Source organism: Acomys minous, assembly GCF_964271855.1.
Source record: "Acomys minous genome assembly, chromosome: 10".
Taxonomy (NCBI): domain Eukaryota; kingdom Metazoa; phylum Chordata; class Mammalia; order Rodentia; family Muridae; genus Acomys; species Acomys minous.
The window spans coordinates 1,326,757-1,348,087 of NC_140491.1; the positions used below are offsets into that span (position 1 = coordinate 1,326,757).

The 21,331-nt window shown below is 38.1% G+C and overlaps 1 protein-coding gene across 3 annotated transcripts in view; it reads left to right on the forward strand.

The window, feature by feature from the left end:
- GABRA4 (gamma-aminobutyric acid type A receptor subunit alpha4) overlaps positions 1–21,331 on the forward strand; it is a 75,133-nt gene that overhangs the window by 17,313 nt on the left and 36,489 nt on the right. The window contains exons 6-8 of one of the 3 annotated variants that reach the window (XM_084798644.1): positions 2,132–2,275; positions 6,491–6,643; positions 16,028–16,287. The exons of 1 other annotated variant lie outside the window; for it this stretch is intronic. In XM_084798644.1, coding sequence (XP_084654770.1) covers positions 2,132–2,275; positions 6,491–6,643; positions 16,028–16,287 — 557 coding nt within the window. The remainder of the gene's footprint in view (positions 1–2,131; positions 2,276–6,490; positions 6,644–16,027; positions 16,288–21,331) is intronic. One more of the 3 variants, XM_084798646.1, reaches the window with a different exon arrangement.

Consider the following 21,331-nt stretch of genomic DNA (forward strand, 5'->3'; position numbering starts at 1 on the left):
TTGAAAGGTTCTTACAAAGGGATGTGTCCTCGTTTCACATCTTTTCCTGTGGAGAACGGCCTAGAGACAAGCTGGAGTGGAAGCCCGGGAGATCTGGTGTCTGCCGCTGATTTTGTGCAATCAAACATGGCGGTGGGTTAGACACAAAAGGAGCAAATGTGAAGTGGATGTGTTGGGAAGATTAGGCAGAGATGGAGGCAAGAGGAGGACGTGAGTGGGTGGTAGGGACTATGAGGCTCCTTTCCTCAAGCGCCTTTCTCTGGGACGGCAACAAAATGTGATTGCTCTTGTAAGGTCTGCTTCCAACATTCGACTCAATCAGAACCTACCAAAAATAGATGCTGGCTTTTACTATTGCTCCAGACTCCCTGTCTCACTGATTGTGAAACCGGTGCCTGCTGCTCCCATTGCTCATTGCTTGGCTTAATGAGAATCGGCAGTCACCATTCTTTTTATAACCCCAGTAATCACAATTCTCAGTGGGCTAACGTGAGGGGAAAGTCGTGTGCTCCATGACCAGTGCTTTAAATGCAACAAGATAAAAACAGAAAAATACATAGAGAGGGTGGTCTTATTGGGGCTGGAATTAAGATTCCATTTTTTTCTGTAATACTTTGAATTTTACAAAAGATAATTGTAACATGAGAAAGTCTCATCCCATGACCTCTCTGGTTCTCATCTGATGCACTTGTCCAGGGACTAGAGCGAAGTTGCTGCTCTCTCAGGCTTTGTATATGATTAAAGAAGCACACTTCAGAAAGTATTTTTGTTTTTTGGAGTAGGAATTTGAGAGAGAGAGAGAGAGAGAGAGAGAGAGAGAGAGAGAGAGAGAGAGACAGACAGACAGACAGAGACAGAGACAGAGAGACAGAGAGACAGAAAGAGAGAGAGAGAGAGGTATGCCATACCAGCTAACATTTTTTGCTGGGTAAATTAATTTTTAATATTTTTGAAAAGAGAAAATTGCTATTAAATTATGCTTAGAATAAGAGGAATATGAAAGACAATGCACAAAAAAGATTATTCTATCAAAGTAGGGTATCCAAGAGATGATTCATGATGTAAAAAAATAATAGATAAGAATATAGCCTGCAAGAGTTTAAATATATAACACCAGACATAAATTCTGACGTGAAGCTGTGTGATGTGGGATGACAACTCAAGCCTCATAGTTTGTTTTTCAAGGTCGTCTATAAAGAAAAACCTCTCTGGGTATGGATTCCTTTTGTAGGATTAAACAAGTTCACCAGGGACCTCCTGTGTTCCAGTCATTTTAGGGATGCTTGTAGTGGGGGATGACACATAATTCATTTTGGTTCTTTTGAACTTATTTGTGCATGAGCCAAGCTATCTGTTCTGGGTAGAGCGGTAAGCAAGCAGCTGGTCTCCATTTGCACTGAACAAGGAATAACAGAAAATGTTCTCAAATTGCCACTGGGGAGGATTCTTTGAAGATAGAAGGGAAAGTGTCCTAATTGCAGCATTCTAAAGGTACTGGAACTGGCTGTGAAATTTCCTCCCTGCAGAGCTTTGCAGCCTGCACAGTCCAAACCCTGCAGAATCGGTCCCAAATGGCACAGCACTGGCCAGAGGCAGAGTCTGGAAGAGGGGACGCCTCTAGAGCTCCCTTACAAGGAGAACTTGTTTGGGTTCTGTTTGTGTTCCTAGAGGCAGCATCTGGTTCATTTCTAGTTGGCAGAGATGTAGGGGATGGAAGGAGTCAGGGTTGCTCAGGTATGGAAGTGAGACAAGAAGTGAGAGAGGTAGGAGTTTGACTACCGTTTTGGAAGTTTTGGTCTATCTGTTTTTCAAGCGACTGCCTCAGTGGAATGAAATACGACCACCATGTGCATTGATACAAATGTAGCTTCATGTTGTTTTATAGTTGTTTACCCTACTCCATTTTTTTGCCATAAAAACAATAAAGCCTGTTATTTGTTTAATATCTGCAATTTTCTAAATTATAGACACATTTTGAAAAAACCATGAATATTGAGTATTTTTTCCTTTTATTTATTTATTTATTTATTTATTTATTGTTATGGTTGAGCATTTGTCATATTAACGATTAATTTTTATTAATGACAAGGATGTAATCCTGAGTGTAAACACACTCTCTGCTCTTATTCAGATGCGTATCCGAAGAGTGAGATGATCTATACTTGGACCAAAGGCCCTGAAAAGTCAGTGGAGGTGCCAAAGGAGTCTTCTAGCTTAGTTCAATATGACCTAATTGGACAGACTGTATCCAGTGAGACTATCAAATCTATTACAGGTGAGATTGCTTATGCATACTCGTGTGTGTGTGTGTGTGTGTGTGTGTGTGTGTGTGTGTGTGTGTTTATACATGTGTATGTGAAGGCATATGTGTGGGGATGTGGGTGTGTGTTTATAGAGATGAGTCAAAGGGGTCATTACCCAGGGTCCATCCATCACAGTTGTTTTGTGGTCTCTCACTGTCCTTGGGCTTGCAGAGTAAGTTAGGCAGGCAGGTCACTGAGCCTGCTTCCCCAGTCTGGTATTACAAGCTGTGTTACCTCCTCGGGCATTTTTGTGTGTGTGGTTTCAACTTAGGTATTTATGATTTTATGGCAAGAACTTTGCCAACTGATCTCTCTAGCTCCCTCCTGGTGAGATTTTTAATGGCAAAAGTCAATGTGCTACCTGGCATCAGCAATAGAGTTTTATAATATCTCTTTCATTGAAATATTCAATGTTTTCAGGGGGACTTTTTCCTGAAATAGAGCTGATATATTTATAATCTTATTTCAGTTGAAAATAAATTCTGAATTGGTGAGACAGGAGAAATGAATAGAACTTTCTTACTTAGAAACAAAAGCCAATGATTAAATATATGAAAACTATTTTTAATAAAATATGAGCAAAAAGTCTGGCATTGATTTTGTGGTACTTTTCAAAAATCTTTTAATATTGCCCAGTTTTAAGGTGTCATTTCTGCTCTTCGTTCCAAAGTAAAAGCAAAAATCAAAAGCATACTGCAAAGTGCATTTAGAGTATACATTGAAATTGTCATATAAGTGGGTGAGTAGCTATACTGGTGATTTTTAGATTTTGAAATATGAATAGAAAGAATCTTACGATTTAGCTTCTATTACATCTAATGATAAAATCAGCTACCTATAGCTAGTTCCAAATGGTATTTCTCCCATACACATTTTACTATGAAAAATTAATAATAATTATCGTAATGCACTTATATTGCTATATCAAAATATCACAAACTTGGTATTTTATATAAAGAACAGAAGTTTGTTTCTCAAGTCTAGGATCTGGGAAGATGAAAGTTAGGGTGCCAGTGGACACAGTGTTTGAAGAGCTTGCTTCCTCGCATGTGGGATACTTCGTTCTCACAGAGTCCTCGTAAGTGGCGTGTGCAGGGAAGGTGGGCCGAGGTCGGTTGTTTGATACAAGCTCTAACGCTGCCCTTGAGTGCTCTACCCTCGTCTCCTAAGCTCCTATCAAAAACCAGTTCCTAATATCAGCACATGGGAGGGTAGGTTTCTGTATGTAATTCTTCACCCCTCCTTTTTATACAGGGTCTCATTACATAGCCCTCTTGAAGCTTACTGTGCAGCCCAGGGTAGCCTTAAACTGGAGTTTCTTCATCTTCAGTCTCCAGAGTGCTGGAATTCCAGGTACCATTGTACCAGGCACAGTGTGTAATTAAAAAAATACAATATTCCGCAGCTACCATCTTACAGGGTCATTCTCAGATGCTTCCCAGCGTTGAATTCTAATAAACAACCTGTGGAGGTGGTGCTGTTGCCATCTTAATATTTTTTATAATGAGAATATATACATATAATCTGTACACATATGTACATAATGTGTACATATAATATATGTACATATAAACTGACTCACACAATTATTAGATGTCAAGGCCCCAAAATTCACAGGCCTTTCTGTGCTCTGTAAACTTTCTTAAGAGGATACAAGTGATGAGAGAAAAATTGAGTTTTAATCTGAATAAATTAATAAAAAATTAAATAAAAAGATCTTTGATATCATTGAATTAATAAACTAAAACAAAAGAAAGAGCTTGAACAATGATATGATATGAAGAAAGTCTTTTGTTTTATTTTAAGAAATATATTGACAAAACGCTGTGGTGAAGGGGAGGGATGTTTCTAAAAGGGCATGCTCATGCAAGCACAGTGAACGATGCTTTCCAGGTCTCGCTAAGTGAGGATAACTACTAGGCAAACAGCTCACAGTTTCACCCATGCAAAGTAAGTAATCTTAGGGAGCTACTGACCACTGGTGTATATGTTAGCAACTTGTGAAGAGGACAGGCATCAGATGTTTCTATCACAAAAGCACCGTAAGCAAGGTGCTGAGGAAAGGGCTTCTGGAGATGGCGGGTGGCCTCATGGCAGGCAGCAGTCTGTCATTTTTACTGCAGAATACTTATCTCCAAACTAATCAAGTGGCATATATGTTAAATATATATTGTATTTTGGAGATGAATTATACAACAATTGGTTTAAGAATTAGAAGCAAGTGACAAGAAATGAGGAGAATTTAATTCCAAAAGATGAAATTAGTTCATGAGATATACTTTAGCTTACTGTCTCCTCCCTTGAAATTGCTTTGTGTTAATCCAAACACCCTGTTAGAAAATTTCTGTCACTGTGTCTCTCCCCCAAACTCCCATGTATTCTTTTAAGTTTTCATTCTTTTAATATTTGAGATCGTGATATCAACATTTCCTTATCTCTTCCTCACTCCAAAGCTCTTCTATGCTCTCATCCACATGCTCCTTCCGATTAACGGCCTCTGTTTTCATGCTCTTGTGTGCGGAGATGTGTGTGTGTGTGTGTGTGTGTGTGTGTGTGTGTGTGTGTGTGTGTGTACATATATATCCTAATTATAACATTTTCAGTTCATGTAATGTTACATGTGTGTGTGCCCGCGTGCATGCATGTGTGCATGGCTGTGTACTTCAGGGCTGTCTGTTTGGCGTTGGATAACCAGTTGGTACACTTCCACTGGGAAGACCTCCTCTCCCATTCCTTACATTCCTTAATTGCTTACAGTTCTTTATGTAGGGCTTAGGCCTCGTGAGGTTTTCCCCCTTTCAGCTTGTCATGTCCTTTGGTATTGTCTATTTACAGTTCACATTTAGGCAGTCATGATGGTAAAAATATTGGTGCAGCTTCAGTTATTACTAGAACATACAATCTCACGCAAAATATTTCTGCCTTCTCTTTCACAATATTCACAAATTCCAGTGTCCTGTGTCTTTCCAATACATGCCTAATGTATCATCGTTTTGGGGATATTTTCTTTACATTAATTATGAAACAATGCAATGGTCTCCTGGGTACCTTGTGCTGATTTTCCTATCTTTGGTTTTGAAAACACATCTGGGAGTAGAGACTTATAAATCTTTGACTTAGTCTGTGAATGTTCACCTGATCCTAAGTAACATTGTCTATATATTCCTTCTAGTAAAACTGGTTATCATAAAGTTTATTGTTTATTTACTTACTGACTTTTAAAGTTAGATCTCTGTTATATTTATTTGCACTTTTGCTCATGTATGTGCACTTAGAAATACAATTAACCCAGCTTCTCACTATACCTGTGTAAGTATGAAACGTTTGAAAACTACATTCATGTTGATCTAACTTTATATAAAACTATGTATCCCATGTCCTCCCGAAATTAAACTTTTAATTCTATATGTATGTATGTTTGTGTTTTTACATTTTTAACTCGATTTTCTATAAATAACAAGCCTAAATTCTGCTTCTAAGATGGTGAAGACCATAACTGGATAGACTGCTCAGTGGATAATATGCTCACTGTGGAAGCACAGAACCTGAGTTCAGATCTTTAGGGTCTTGATCCACATGAAAAGCCAGCTATGGTGACATGTGCACGCAATCCTAGCACTGTGTGGGGAGAGCCAAAAAATCCTGAAGGTTCATTGGCCAACCTGTCTTAAGGATTGTTTATCTTGAAGTTCACTAACAGGCCTTACCTAAATAAGTAAGTGAGTGAGTGAGTGAGTGAGTGAGTGAGTAAATCAAGTGGGTAGTTAAATAATAAATCACACAATGTTTAGGGTTGAACTTTGGCTTCCATACGAAGGTGAACATACAGTGTGCACACACATGACCATGTACATCTGTGTGTACAGCATGTATACACAAACACCGAAGGTAAAAGCCAATTGCTTTAGCATATAAGACCTTTAAAACACCATCATCTTTTTGAAGTCATAGACCAGTTATTAAATTGAGAAATCTATATGCATAATAATAATGATGTTCATTTTAGTGTCATCCTTTCTTTTGGTCTCCCACCCACACTATGTAACTATGCAGTTCTCACTGAAACTGCATGGAAGCTACCTCCTTTGCTCAGAATGCTGATTGTTAGTCTAACATACGATTAGGTGTCAAGTGATTGAATAGTTGCTTACAGGACCAATAATGTATTTTCTTCATTTTCATTGCAGGTGAATACATCGTTATGACAGTTTACTTCCACCTCAGACGGAAGATGGGCTATTTTATGATTCAGACCTATATCCCCTGCATCATGACAGTGATCCTTTCCCAAGTTTCCTTCTGGATAAATAAGGAGTCTGTTCCAGCTAGAACTGTGTTTGGTAATTTCAGCTCATTTCTTGGGCATTTTTTTCCACATTGCACGTTTAATGGCAACTCATGGGAAGAACCCTTTGATATTTCTAAGAAAATAATATGCACCAGTTTACCAAATGGAACTGAATGAGAAACTATTTAAGCTTTCATTCCTAGCTGGTCAGTATAACATATTGCTGCTTGAGGAGATAGGAGCAGTCTGTCCCTTCTGGTGTCTTGTCAGATTTCCCTTTTTAAGAACCAGTCAGGGGAAGAACAAATGGAAATGTGGATATAATTTCACTTTCAGTGACATTCTTGGGCTGCTAGCATAATGGTGTGTAATTGAATTAAAATTATGTCCAGGTGTTAAAATGAATTGCACAGGCAACTTAAAATAAAACAAATAAAAGTCATGGCTGACTGCACTTGAAAACCTTAGAACAACTTGGTTTTTATTGAAGAGGAGAAAAATGCAAATGGTTTAAGTTCATTAAATGGGAAGGTATCCTATGTGTCGTCTATAAGGTTAGTATAGTGTCTTATGTGTATAATGTACACTTTTTTCTAAACTAGTATTTTTTCTTTTTGTTTTTATTGTGGTTCCTCTATAGTATTCTAAATGATAAGCCACTGGGAATATACAGGTTAACATTTTTATGTTAAATAAGCAATTTATATATCAAGGGTGCCTTTATATCATGATACTTAAAGTTAAATCCATTTGTTGTAATATAGTTATCTATTCTTTATGCTTTATCAACCTTTTCAACACTATTCAATGATGGGAAGAAAAGAAAATGGCCAGACTTTTTCAAGAATGGAGGCATTGGTCTCTCAAGATACGCCGCTTTCTCCTTTTTGCCTTTCAGTTTGTTAGGATTTAACTGTGGGAGCAACATTTATCATAAAATAGCTGCAGAAAGGCTCAGGAGAGATTCATGGCAGCCTTTTGCCTTCCTTTGCTCAACTACAATGCCTAACAAAAACAGCTCAGGAAGCAAAGCTTTATTTTTTTTCTCCTTTATTAATTTATTCTTGTTACATCTCAATGGTTATCCCATCCCTTGTATCCTCCCATTCTTCCCTCCCTCCCATTTTCCCCTTATTCCCCTCCCCTATGACTGTTCCTGAGGGGGATTTCCTCCCCCTGTATATGCTCATAGGGTATCAAGTCTCTTCTTGGTAATCTGCTGTCCTTCCTCTGAGTGCCACCAGGCCTCCCCCTCCAGGGAACATGGTCAAAGGTGAGGCACCAGAGTATGTGAGAAAGTCATATCCCACTCTCCACTCTACTGTGGAGAGTGTTCTGTCCATTGTCTAGATCTGGGTAGGGGTTTAAGGTTTACGGCCTGTATTGTCCTTGGCTAGTGCCTTAGTTTGAGCTGGACCCCTGTGCCCAAATCTGCCTATCAGCTATTAAAAACAAGGAATTCCCGAAATTTGTGGATAAATGGATTGAGCTAGAAATGATCATAATGAGTGAGTTAACCCAGAAGCAGAAAGACTCAAATGGTATATACTCACTTATATCTGCATATTAGCCCAAGGGGCATGTCCCACGAAAGCCTTCACTTACCAGGAAACTGAGACAGAGGGGAGGACATTCTAGTGGGACTCTAGATGAGAGAATCATGGGAGAATGGCAAAGTAGAAGGATCCAGAGGGTCCTAGAAGCAAAGCTTTATTTTGGCCCATGGTTTCAGACAGATTACAAAGTAGACACTAACAGAACTGACCCTGAAATGAGCATCAAACGCCTCTTGTTACAGTCGTGGAGAGGAAGCAAAAAGAATATCCTGTTGCCAGGATGGGAGTAACCCTCAAAGGCCGTCTAATATGGATGTCTATCAGTCCTTTGATGCTTCCTAATGGTTTCACCCCATGGTGCTATGAGCTTGGGACAGAAAATTCCAAAAATGATCCTTTGGGAAGACTTCAGACTCAAACCACAGCACTTCCCATTTTCTGAGATAAGGGTGTCTTAATGTCCTCAACAAACTTGAAATATTCCTACAAAGGCATTTCTTCCACATACTCCAGCATCTCTGTAATATTGAAGGTACTTGAATCATAGTTGAAGCACATATATGGAACAGGGTCAAAGGGAGGGTTTGATCTCAGGCAAGGAGTGAACAGGAATGATTTCTATTCTAGCTACTTTATAAAGTTATAAAAGTTTAATTAAATAACTGCACATTGCAACTATAGAATATATTTTGCTGCTACATATAGATATGAAAAATAGCAAATATATCTAAGGATTAGATACTAATACTGAAAGATTACAGTTTAAAACTCATATATCACTTATTTTCTCTACTCATGAGTTGTGTTAATATACTCCTCTTTCAAAGCTAGTGAAGATTTTTAAAATATTTTGTTTTGAAAATCTCAAACAATATTTTTTGATAATAATCAACGCCCTCCACTATTGCATTTAACGCCTCTTGGGTTTATCCTTTACCTCTTCTCCTCTCTCAAATTATGTCTCTTTTGCTTTTTAAAGTAACAATCCACAGAGCCCAACCTGGAGTGTGGCACACTTAGTGTGATCACACCCTTAAAGAAAACTAACTCTCCCTCACCAAGAAACCATCAACTGTCAGTGAACCTCAGTTAGGGGGTGGGACTTGTGATCCTCTTCCCACAAGAATGTTGACTACCTTGGTCTTTCCCAGGTCCCATGCAAGCAGCCACAGCTGTCCATATCTATCTATCTATCTATCTATCTATCTATCTATCTATCTATCTATCATCTATCTATGATCTATCTATCACCTATCATCTATCTATCACCTATCTATTTATCATCTATCTATCTATCTATCTATCTATCTATCTATGATCTATCTATCTATCTATCTATCTATCTATCTATCTATCTATCTATCTACTATTTAACTCATAAAAGGCATTTAATAGTCATTAATCTACTCAGGAGATAACAGAAGTAGAAGCCACAGATTGTCAAATAAATACTCCTGTGCCAGATGTGGGATTACATTACTCAAATTGTTGGTTAGGTGTTTTTCAGAAACTTCCCCAAGTAATTCAGGGCTATTGATTCTACTCTTCATTGCCAACCAGAACATGGCAGTAAGACCCTATTGCTAAAGACAGAGTCTGCTTTAGCCACAGGACATGGAGAAATCAACTTGGAAGTTGTCTCCCTGCCGGCTAGGTTTCATAGTATTGGAGGTGGCTTTGTAGACTGTTGGTGAAAAAAAATCATCAGCAGTCTTATCCAGCTGTGAACCTTGTGAACTACAACAATGGTGAACCCAGCAAGATATTTCCCTGTGTATAATAGTGGCATGTATGTTGGGCTAACAAACCACTTTCTGATTGCATTTAAGGTCTGATTCATGGGAGAAAATCCCAGGGTTGACCTACTAGTATTATTATATTAAGGGAAGATAGTATTGAACTACCCATAGATTAGTGCAACTCTTAAGCCCTATCAGAGTGATTTAATTGTGTGGTGAACATCATAAAAGTGTCACCATTGATCAGATTGCAGAGAACAAATATAGGTGGAATGTCCATTTACAAGTGGACATTAATATTACCATGCACCCAAAAGCCTCAGGGACCATCACAGAAATAGTCTAAGAACTTAGGATAGTTTGAACAATGCTTAGTACAGGGTACTTAATATATATTCTATACTCTCCCCCTATACATACCTGGCAAAGAGGAGATTCATTTTATTCTCAGTTTCCATGTTTTGAAGAAAATGTACTTTTGTGGTACCCCCATATAGACCGAAGGTCTCAGCACTGTTGGTCTTATTTAGCAGTCATAATGACCTGGAGTCTTTACTCATCATGTTCAGAGGTACCTGACCGGGCAAGAGGGGGTTGCTGAGTCTGAGAACACTATGCTTGTCCTTTAGCTTGTTCCAGCACATCAAGGGCTCAGGAAGACGATTCACTTGGTAAAGTGCTTGCTGCATATGCTTGACGATCTGAATTCAGATCCTCAGCACCCATGAAAAGGCTGTGGACAGTGGCATGTGTCTAACCTCTGCACTATTAAGGGTGGTTGAGCAGACAAGCAGATCCTTGGAGCCACTAGCCTGATGGTTATAGGCAACATGGTGATGTCCAGGCTCAGTGGCAGTCCCTGACACAGAAATTAAGGTGGTGAGGAAGGCACCAGCCATTTTCCTTGGCCTCCATGAGTAAGCACACATGTGGACACTCACATGAACACATGCACAGACATATACCACATGAGGTTCACACACAAATCTTAAACTTTCAGCTTCTTGTGATTCTATTAAGATGTACCAATAAATTCACTTGAATACATATCATACATCAATACATATCAGTCCTTGAAGGGTTTAACATAAAATAGTGGCCTCCCATAGATATCCATGAAGAGGAGGAAGTGGTGTTACAAGTACAGATGTTGGTTCAGACTCCAGTGCACTTACTATATAAAATGTTCAGTAAGTGACTTCTGCCTGTTAGCTCACACATTAAAGCAATCTTAATTACTTTATCTCTTAGAGTTACTACCATGAGGATTAAATGCATTAATGTGGGTGAAACATTTGAAAAAGATCTTAGCATATAATGCAAATAATTTTATTATTGCTCTTGGTGAACTTACTCTTCCATGAATAAGAAACCGTCCAATGGTGTGGGAAGAAATAGCACCCATAACAGATGATCTCAAAAATATTTCTTATACACTTAGGAAATTAAGCAGTGCAGCAAGATGCTAATATTACGAGCTCCATTAGTGAGCCAATTAACACTGTGGGGTCCTGTTACTTACATTCACAATAGTTCAGCAAATACGTATCCTCAGTTTTTATAGATAAGGAAAATAGTGCAAAGATATTAAAACTGTTATCTAGTCATTTAATTGTAAGTGGTACATTAGAGAAAATATGTAACATTGAGAATTCAGTCCTGTTATCTTCACGGCAGACATGAGGCTATAGGATTGAGGAGGGGGCTTGTGAAGAATTCTAGAGATCCTGGCTGAGAATAATTTGCCAGTAGGATTTTTTTTCATTTAGATTTTGAAATTTTCCTGTTTGTGACTGTGCCTAGATCAAAATTAGCTTTGAGCAACTGGGAAAGTCATAGTAATAATTACATCTTCAAAAATATAAGCTGTATCAAATTGCAATTATTAGACTGTCCATCATGGGTCTAGAATAGTATTTTTTCCAAGGCTAGTAAAGACCTATGTGGTTGTGACCATTTACTCTGTATGAGCTTCAGGTGAACGTGAGCCATAAGCTGGTATTGCTGTTTCTCAGCTCTCACTGTCCTTTTACCCACAAAGACACAGCGTGCTGGGTCACAGCAGCACATGGGAAACACAACCCTAAAGCAGCAGCAGATGTGTGGCATTCTCTCCACAGGCCTTCTATCTTGAAATTTTTCTGACTCTAAGGTTTTCTTTTAATTATTCCAATATGGTTAAACATTAAACGCAAGTAGGTGCCAGCTGGCATATTGAAATCATTGCTATTTCATTTTCTAGGAATGGCCAGCCAAAAATTCACTCTTGTGTACAGTCTTAGCCTACCCCTTCATTTCCTCTCTCTGCTCCGGAGCCAGCCAATATGGTGCATATCCAGCGTTCTAAATGCATGGACTGGCATCAATACTTGAACACACAAAAATAATTAATTTTTGAAATGTTTTCAGGATGAGATTCTTATGGAAAGAGTTGGCTTCGGTTTGCTGTTCTATCCGTGTTTATTCTACCAAGTGCTATACCTGAAATTAAACGGAGAAAACACATGCCTACATTTCTACTCTCTTTTTCCATATTTGAACAAAAGACAGAGAGCTTTTTAATATCTAAGGAGATGAAAAGTTTTAAACCAATTTTGAGACAGTTGTTCTTGTCAGCCAGCATTCCTAGTTTTGCCATTAGTTACAACACAGAGAAGTAGAAGGCAGAATATGTATGTTGGTATAAGCGACAAGGTAAGCAAGCTATCAACCTGATTCTGGACAATTGAATGTCATCACTGAATTAACAATTCAGTAGTGGCCTTAGCATTATATTTGCTGAATATCACTCATGAAAATTTTCACATGACTATAGTTGAGATGAAGATACTTTCATTTTTTGGCAGGAAAGCCCATTTGAGCACCTGCAACAAGAACAGTGTTTACAGTCACACGACAACTGTTTTTATTTATATGTTTATTTTTAATGTACATTTATATTATTACACATATATAAAATAAACTGTATACAGCAAGAAGAACCACAAAACAATCAGGAATTATATCAGTGTTACATTCATAGTGTTTTGGCTATTTGTATTTGGCAGCCTTGAAGAAAACATCTTTCCTATCTCGGTGAGTCTAAAGTTCTGAATATAAATCAGTATCTATCATATCTCATCTCTATCTACTTAAAATAACTATGTGGACCATAAAAACATCCTAACCCCTAAACAACTAAGCTTAATTGTAAAACTAAACTGTCTGATCTTCAACCCCATCAGAGACTTGAGAAGGAATAAAATTAATTACCTGAGTGAACCAGAAGTGCAGGTTAGCAGCTTCCAAAGTGAAAAAAATGACAGAGACTCAACTCTTCAAACTCTTGTATTTCAGCTTTATTTTCCTTTTTGGCTGGTACATTATGGTTTCTGGAGGCATTTTTGAGCATTGGCTAGTATTCTCATTTAGAATATACTTCTGCTTTTCTGTGAAAGTTCTTTTATCCTCATTTCTGTGGCATTGAAAGAAATCCATTGCTTCCGCTTTGCCAAACTTGTGGAATACCTTTGAATTGTTTTTTTTTAATGACTCTATTTTTATGTGCATTGCTGTTTTGTCTGCATGTATGTCTGTGTGAGGGTGTCAGATGCCCTGGAACTGGAGTTACAGACAGTTGTGAGTTGCCACGTGGTTGCTGGGAAGTGAACCCAGCCCTCTGGAAAAGCAGCTGTTGATACTGATTGCTGAGCCATCTTTCCAGCTTCTACTTTTGAAGTAGTTTGCTTTGTTTTTCAAGACAGGGTTTCTCTGTGTAGCCTTGGCTGTCCTGGAAAAGATCAGGCTGGCCTCGAACTCACAGGGATCCCGCTGCCTCTGCCTCCCTGAGTGCTGGGATTACAGGTGTGCACCACTGTGCCTGGCTTTACTTTTGAAATCTTAATAGTTCATTACAAATAAATTGTTCTGAAGATGAGGAAATGTAATTTTTCTTGAAAATTTGTAGCTAAAGTTTATTCAGTTTCTTTAGTATGTATTCGTTTACTTCAGAGGCTTCTGCAGAACTGAGCCTTCACTCTGACATTTAAAGTGAGGCCTATGTGCTGGAAGGTCTTTTTCTAGGAATAGCTCAACAAATTCACTACAAGCCAATGTGCCATTAGCATAAATATGCAGTTAATCTGCATATTTAATGGAATATGATTTTTAAAAATCTACTCCCTGGGCTGAGGAGACGGATTAGGGGTTAAGAGTATAGTACTTCCTGCTCTGCTAGAAGGCCCATATAGTCTCCAACATCCATCACCAAGAGGCTTACAGTGGCTCCTCACTCCATCTCCAGGGATCCAATGAGCCATTCTGGCCTTTGGCCACCTGCACACATGGCTGACACATCATATATACATATTCATATACATATACGCACACGTATGTGTACCCATATCCATAAACATATACATATATGATAAAACTCTCCAAAATGTACTTTAGGCTAAGGCAATGTTTAAAATTACCAAACAACTTATGTAATACACATTTATGTCTAGTTTTAGAAACGTTTTTAAAATGTAAATAGATAGAGGCTCCCAATTTTTATCTTCTAAGAACCAATAACTTAGGGAGGGACTGGAATTGGGGAAAAAAAGCTGGGACACAAACCAAACAATGACTTTTTTTTATTGTGCTTTTATGATGAGTCTGGCACTCCATGCCTGGTGATTCCTGAAGCAGTATTCAACATGGTGTCTTGTAAGGGTGATCTACTCAATCAAATTGGAAGCAGGGTGTGCTATTTTTCCCCAAGGGGCCTTCTATCTTGAAATTAATCTACATTTGCTAATTATTCCTATATGGCTAAGCCTTAAACATGCATAGATCTCAGCTGGAATATTGAAATCATTGCTTTTATCATCTAGGAATGTGATCCTAGGCTGCTCTTATATTCCTCTCTAAGCTAACCTATGTGGAGCTGTAGAAAAGATAGTACGGGGTAGAATATAATCCGAGTTTAAGTTGAAGACAACAGTGTTTATTCTTCAAATCAAAATATGGTTATTCCTTTAGTGGAAGAATTTCCTATATTTTTAGTTGAAAATGGATTGTCTTTCAGCTAGGGATTTGCGTGGATTGGCATATACGGTGCAGATGTTTTTATCATTGTCATCATCGACATTATTAATTCCACCACCACCACCATCATCATCACCCACAGATACATGGGTGTATCAGCAGCTTTAGGGCCTACCCTACAAATTATGCAGAATGAGTACAAATGTATATAATAAGTGCACTCAGAATTGCCAGGGTAGCCTAGGTAATGCTGATTAGGTAAACATGCATAAGTGGAAATAAGGACAACCATGCAAACATTAGCATCCTTAAGGAATGCATTGTTCTGTGTTCTGGTGACAAGCAGCATTTTTCTACTAAGAATGGAAGCCAACCTTTTCTCTAGGTTAAGAAGGCACTTTTTCTGGAAGTGCTATTTCAGAAAACAATTGATGGAAGAAGAGCTCTATTTTTGCTGCAAGTATTCTTCTTCAAGTTTTACACTGATGTGTGGTGAGCACCTACGTTTTGAAGGCCAATTTTTTAGAAGTACATTTAGCCAGAATATATTCATAGCTTAATAATTGAAGATCTGGAACACTCAATGAATGTATTAATTTTACTGAATATAGTCATTTAACAGTAAGAACTTATATGTAGCTTATGATTTTTGCCGGCAGTAATTATCAGTGGTAACCAATGGGCCTTGGTTACCTAGTGTGTCCCCACGCTTCTCCTTAGAAGGCCAGTGTGCCCAGCTTCCCATTTCTGTCTGAGAGTCCATGTTTCAATCAATGATCCTTTTTAGGAGGTGTGTATGCTGATTCCATGGGTGTATTGTTTCAGATTCCAGTACAGAATCAATATGTTCTATATGCTTTACATATTTTTTATTTCTATAGCACACATAGAATGTATAAAGAATTCACAATGAGTGTTGAGCTTATGATTATAAGATCCAGGAATTGAACACATCTATTCCAAAACCAGTGCTGATTTTGCTGAAGCAGAAAGATTCAAATCCTCTATCAGAAGTGGTGGGTTTCAGCTAGTAATCCTGTCAACCTCAGCCCACCTTTTCCTCTTGAGTTAGCATGTTTTTCCTAAAAATAGTAGTAAAATGTTTTATCTCTTTGCTCTTTTGCATTAAAGGGATAACCACAGTCCTCACGATGACCACCCTAAGCATCAGTGCTCGGCATTCTTTGCCTAAAGTGTCCTATGCGACTGCCATGGATTGGTTCATAGCTGTCTGCTTTGCTTTTGTATTTTCGGCTCTTATTGAGTTTGCTGCTGTCAACTATTTCACCAACATTCAAATGCAAAAAGCCAAAAAGAAGACATCAAAGCCTCCGCCAGAAAACCCAGCTGCTCCTGTGCTGAAAGAAAAACATGTAGAAGCAGCTCTGCAGGTATTTGACTTTATCTCCTTCCTCCTATGGGTGTAGCTGCTTGGTCAAATTTTTGATTATAGGTAGAAACCAGAGAGCATGAAAATATCAATGACAAATTTAAAGAATGATGGAAGTCTAGGGAAATATATAGTAAAAATATGTACATTGATATTTTATTTTGATATTTGCCCAAGTCCAATTCTCTTTCCTCACTTTTCCAAATTTGTGTCATTTCATTTTATTCCCCACCTCCCAAAAACCCATCAAGTACTATTTGGGCTGCTTATGTATTCTTTGATGTGTGGCTTTCATGGGCACTTCGTCTACTTACCAGGGAATACGTTTTGAAAAGAAAACTAACTCTCCCTATCCCAGAAACAGTCATTTCCAAAACCCATCTCCACACTGGATTTTGTCCAATTTGAGCTTGTACAGGCCGGATCGTGTGTGTTGCCATAACCATCGTGTTTTCATATGTGCAGTCTGTATGCCTGCATCTAGAACATGGTGTTCCTGGTAGTCCTCCACCACATCGGGCTCTTATATGCTTTCAATACCCTTAGCCAGGATGATTCCTGTGTCTTGGAAACAAGGGGTGTTGATATAAATGTTCCATTTAGGCCTGAGCATTCCACTGTCTCTTATTCTCTGCACCTTGGGTGGTTATGTGTCTTAGTATTAATTACCATCTACTGGGAAAAAAAGCATTTTCTCTGATGACAGTTAAGAGATGCACTGTGCTTTAGCAAGTCACAAGGAATCAGCTTCACATTGTGGCCATTTAGCAGAATATATGGGTCATAATCTATCTAGTTCCAGGTTCTTGGCCACAATAATGGTACCTGGTATGGGTTTCATCTGTGGAATAAACATTAAATCTAATCAGACAGTGGTTAGTTACTCCCATTATATTAATGCCACTATTGAGGGAATGGGCCATGCCAGTTATTCCTGTAACTGAGCTCACAGCTGGGAAATTTGATGAGTATTTTTCTTCTTGGCTACCATTGATAGCACCTTCCAGAAGGATGAATTCTAACTCGTAGGAATGAGATGTTCAATCCGGTACAAATTTGATTTCTCTATGTCCTATGACTCAAGTCTATACTATTCCTAGCAATAGGGTCTTACTGTCAAGTTGAAAAGCATACCCAAGAATGCTAATGATACCCTATTATGTTGGGGGTCTATGGGTCATCACTGGCCAGGAACCTGAAGAGATACCCCATTACTAAAAATAGACCTTTGTAAATGTGTTGACCTGTGCTGTCTTGTAGTGGCTGTGTCAACTCATTATAAAGTAACTCTATTTAAATTATTTTTACATGTACGTATGTATGTATGTATGTATGTATGTATGTTAGAAGGCTTTTATGGTGGTCGGCTTTCATATGACCTTTTCAGAAAGTCTTTATTGTTAACTATTTTTCACATATTCTTATCCTTACCTTGCCCTTCAAGTCCCTACCCTAAACTGGAACCCTTGTTCTTAATATTTCTCATTCCTGATATTTCACAACAGCACATATTTATATAGAAGCTAAATAGGCTATACATAAACTTGGCATATGACATAAGGCGAGTTTTTGTTTGTTTGAAAGTTTCTTTTAGTACAAATGGTGTTTTTTCACAGAAATGGGTAAAATGGAACATATCCTGTTAGGAGGAACCTGTGCATGATGGTGAGAGAACTGCAAAGGCTACTCTTTGTAGAGTTCATTGACCAAAGAAGAAATTGATGTGGGTTTTTTTTTTTTTTTTGTGTGTGTGTGTGTGTGTGTGTGTGTGTGTGTGTGTGTGTGTGTTTTAAATTGTGGCCCTTCATTTCCTATGGGACTGCTCATATGTATTAAGGAAGAAAATAATCTTTTTTATTAATTTATTCTTTTTTATGCTCACTGTCATTTTCTTCTTTCTTCTTTCGTTTTTTTTTTATTAATTTATTCTTGTTACATCTCAATAGTTATCCCATCCCTTGTATCCTCCCATTCTTTCCTCCCTCCCATTTTCCCCTGATTCCCCTCCTCTATGACTGTTCCTTAGGGAGATTACCTCCCCCTGTATATGCTCATAGGGTATCAAGTCTCTTCTTGGTAACCTGCTGTCCTTCCTCTGAGTGCCACCAGGTCTCCCTCTCCAGGGGACATGGTCAAAGGTGAGGCACCAGAGTACGTGAGAAAGTCATATCCCACTCTCCACTCAACTGTGGAGACTGTTCTGACCATTGGCTAGATCTGGGTAGGGGTTTAAAGTTTACCGCCTGTATTGTCCTTGACTGGTGCCTTAGTTTGAGCGGGACCCCTGTGCCCAAATCTGCCTATCATAATGTTCTACTTGTAGGCTTCTAGGCCCCTCTGGATCCTTCTACTTTGCCATTCTCCCATGCTTCTCTCATCTAGAGTCCCAATAGGATGTCCTCCCCTCTGTCCCAGTTTCCTGGTAAGTGAAGACTTTCATGGGACATGCCCCTTGGGCTAATATGCAGATATAAGTGAGTATATACCATTTGAGTCTTTCTGCTTCTGAGTTAACTCACTCATTATGATCATTTCTAGCTCAATCCATTTATCCACAAATTTCGGGAATTCCTTGTTTTTAATAGCTGAGTAGTATTCCATAGTGTATATGTACCACAGTTTCTTTATCCATTCTTCTACTGAGGGACACTTAGGCTGTATCCATGATCTGGCTATTATGAATAAGGCTGCTATGAACATGGTTGAGCAAATTTTCTTGTTATGTGCTGGTGCATCTTTTGGGTATGTTCCAAGGAGTGGAATAGCTGGGTCTTGAGGAAGCCCTATTCCCATTTTTCTGAGATAGCACCAGATAGATTTCCAAAGTGGTTGTACTAGTTTGCATTCCCACCAGCAATGAAGGAGTGTTCCTCTCTCTCTCCACATCCTCGCCAGCATGTGGTGTCGCTTGAATTTTTGATCTTAGCCATTCTGATGGAATCTCAGAGTCGTTTTGATTTGCATTTCCCTGATGACTAAGGAGGTTGAGCATTTCTTTAAGTGTTTCTCAGCCATTTGATATACCTCTGTTGAGAATTCTCTGTTTAGTTCCAAGCCCCATTTCTCAATTGGGTTATTTGGTTTGGTGGTGTTTAATTTCTTGAGTTCTTTATATATTTTGGATATTAGACCTTTGTCAGATGTAGGGTTGGTGAAGATCTTTTCCCAGTCTGTAGGCTGTCGCTTTGTTCTCTTGACAGTGTCTCCTGCCTTACAGAAGCTTAATCTTAGTGGCAAAAAGATCCATAATTATAGCTGAAGTACATCCAAATGAATAATTCATTCTTCAAAGGACATAAGAAAATGTAGACGACATAATATAACTAACTATGGAGTTTTTCCTCTGACTTCTCAAGATTCATTTTTAATTTGGCAGTTTCACATGGATTCTTAATGTCTAGCAGCAGCAAGACATAGTGAACATGCGTAGGCAACCAGGCAGAACTTCCCTTCCCTCCTTTTCCCTTCCTCTCCACTCTTCTGCTACGTCCCTATGATTCTCTCTCATTTTGTCCTGTTCATCTTTTTGTATAAATAGACAGATCCCTGTGGTCACCTCCTCCTACCTAGACAACTGTAATTTCCATGCCTAACTCTAGAAAGCTGCTTGGTCTGCACTTACCCAAACCAAAATGCAATAGGAATTATCAACTGTTGTTCCTCTACAAAGTGACGTCTCATCCTCTAACTTATTCACTTATTCACTTATTAATTCAATGAATATATATTTAAGGCCAACCACGGGCCAGACTTTGAACACATACTAATAATCAACAGTGTACATTTTATAAGCCAGCCAATATCCTACACTATGGAAATTCTATTTATTTCTATGTGGCAAGAAATTGATGGTAGATGGTTTCTCTTAATACAATTAATGAAACATTTAGAGTATTAAATGGGGATGCTATGAAAGGTCAGGAAGGTCTTGGAGATTGGGACTCTACCCTCACAGGGTTAATTCATCCCATGCCTCCAGTCCGTGGTTCTGCTCCCACAGTCTTCAGTTGGTTCCCTCTAAGGATGTCACAAGAATAGCTAAGGAAATGAATCCTTTACAGCAAGTGGGTTTAATACTGTCAAATTTTTTTCTAAATGAATTCATCAAGATTTTCAAAATGCTTAGAATGCATTTTGCCTACTGCTTTTGGTTTTAAAAAGTAGTGTTCAAGCTGTACCGCTTTTTCCCACGTCCCACAGGTAAACTTTCAGCTTCTGTCTTTTGTTGTTGTTGCATTATGTTTTGCTTTGCCATATTAAAATGATATAATCTATTTCTTGTTTCTTTTAAGTAACTAAATCTTGGGTTTAGTTTATTATGTTTTTCCTTCTCTCTTTTTCTTCTTCTCTTTTTAAAATTTCAAGGCAAGGTTTCTCAGTATAGCCATGGGTGTCCTGAAATTTGCTCTGCACACCAGCATGGTGTGCTGAACTGAGAGGTCAGTCTGCCTCTGCCTCCTGAGTGCTGGTACTAAAGGCATGCACCACTACTTCCCAATATACTGTTTATTGGTTTCTGATGATTGATTCATGAGTTAATTTAGTTGTCTTTCAGCAGAATAAATTTGTTATTTTCAAGATATGTGAGTATACATATTAATTTATTTTCATGCTTTTTTATTTATGAACATTGTTTTACTGAATTCAGATCTCTTCTGTATAGAATTCTGTGATTTATAATTTTGAAATTAATATTATCAGAATTATTTGCTGTGTGTTCTGGAATATTTTTCCTTTTGAAATAAGAATATATAGAGAGAATATTAAAATTTCTAGGTTTTATTTTTATTTAACTCTGCTAATTTTTTATTACATGCCTTCAGAAATATTGATTTGAGTAATATTTTTATTATTCCATGGTTTATGATAGTTATTTTAGCAACACATTTTACTAAAATCACCATTACTTCACTTTTTAAAAGACTGTCATAGTCTTCACAATATTTGAAATATACAAAACTTATTTTATAAATCTTTACAGACTACACTAATTTTTCTTCTTATTTGACTATTTTTTACACATGGTGAAGTCACTGACTTCCAGC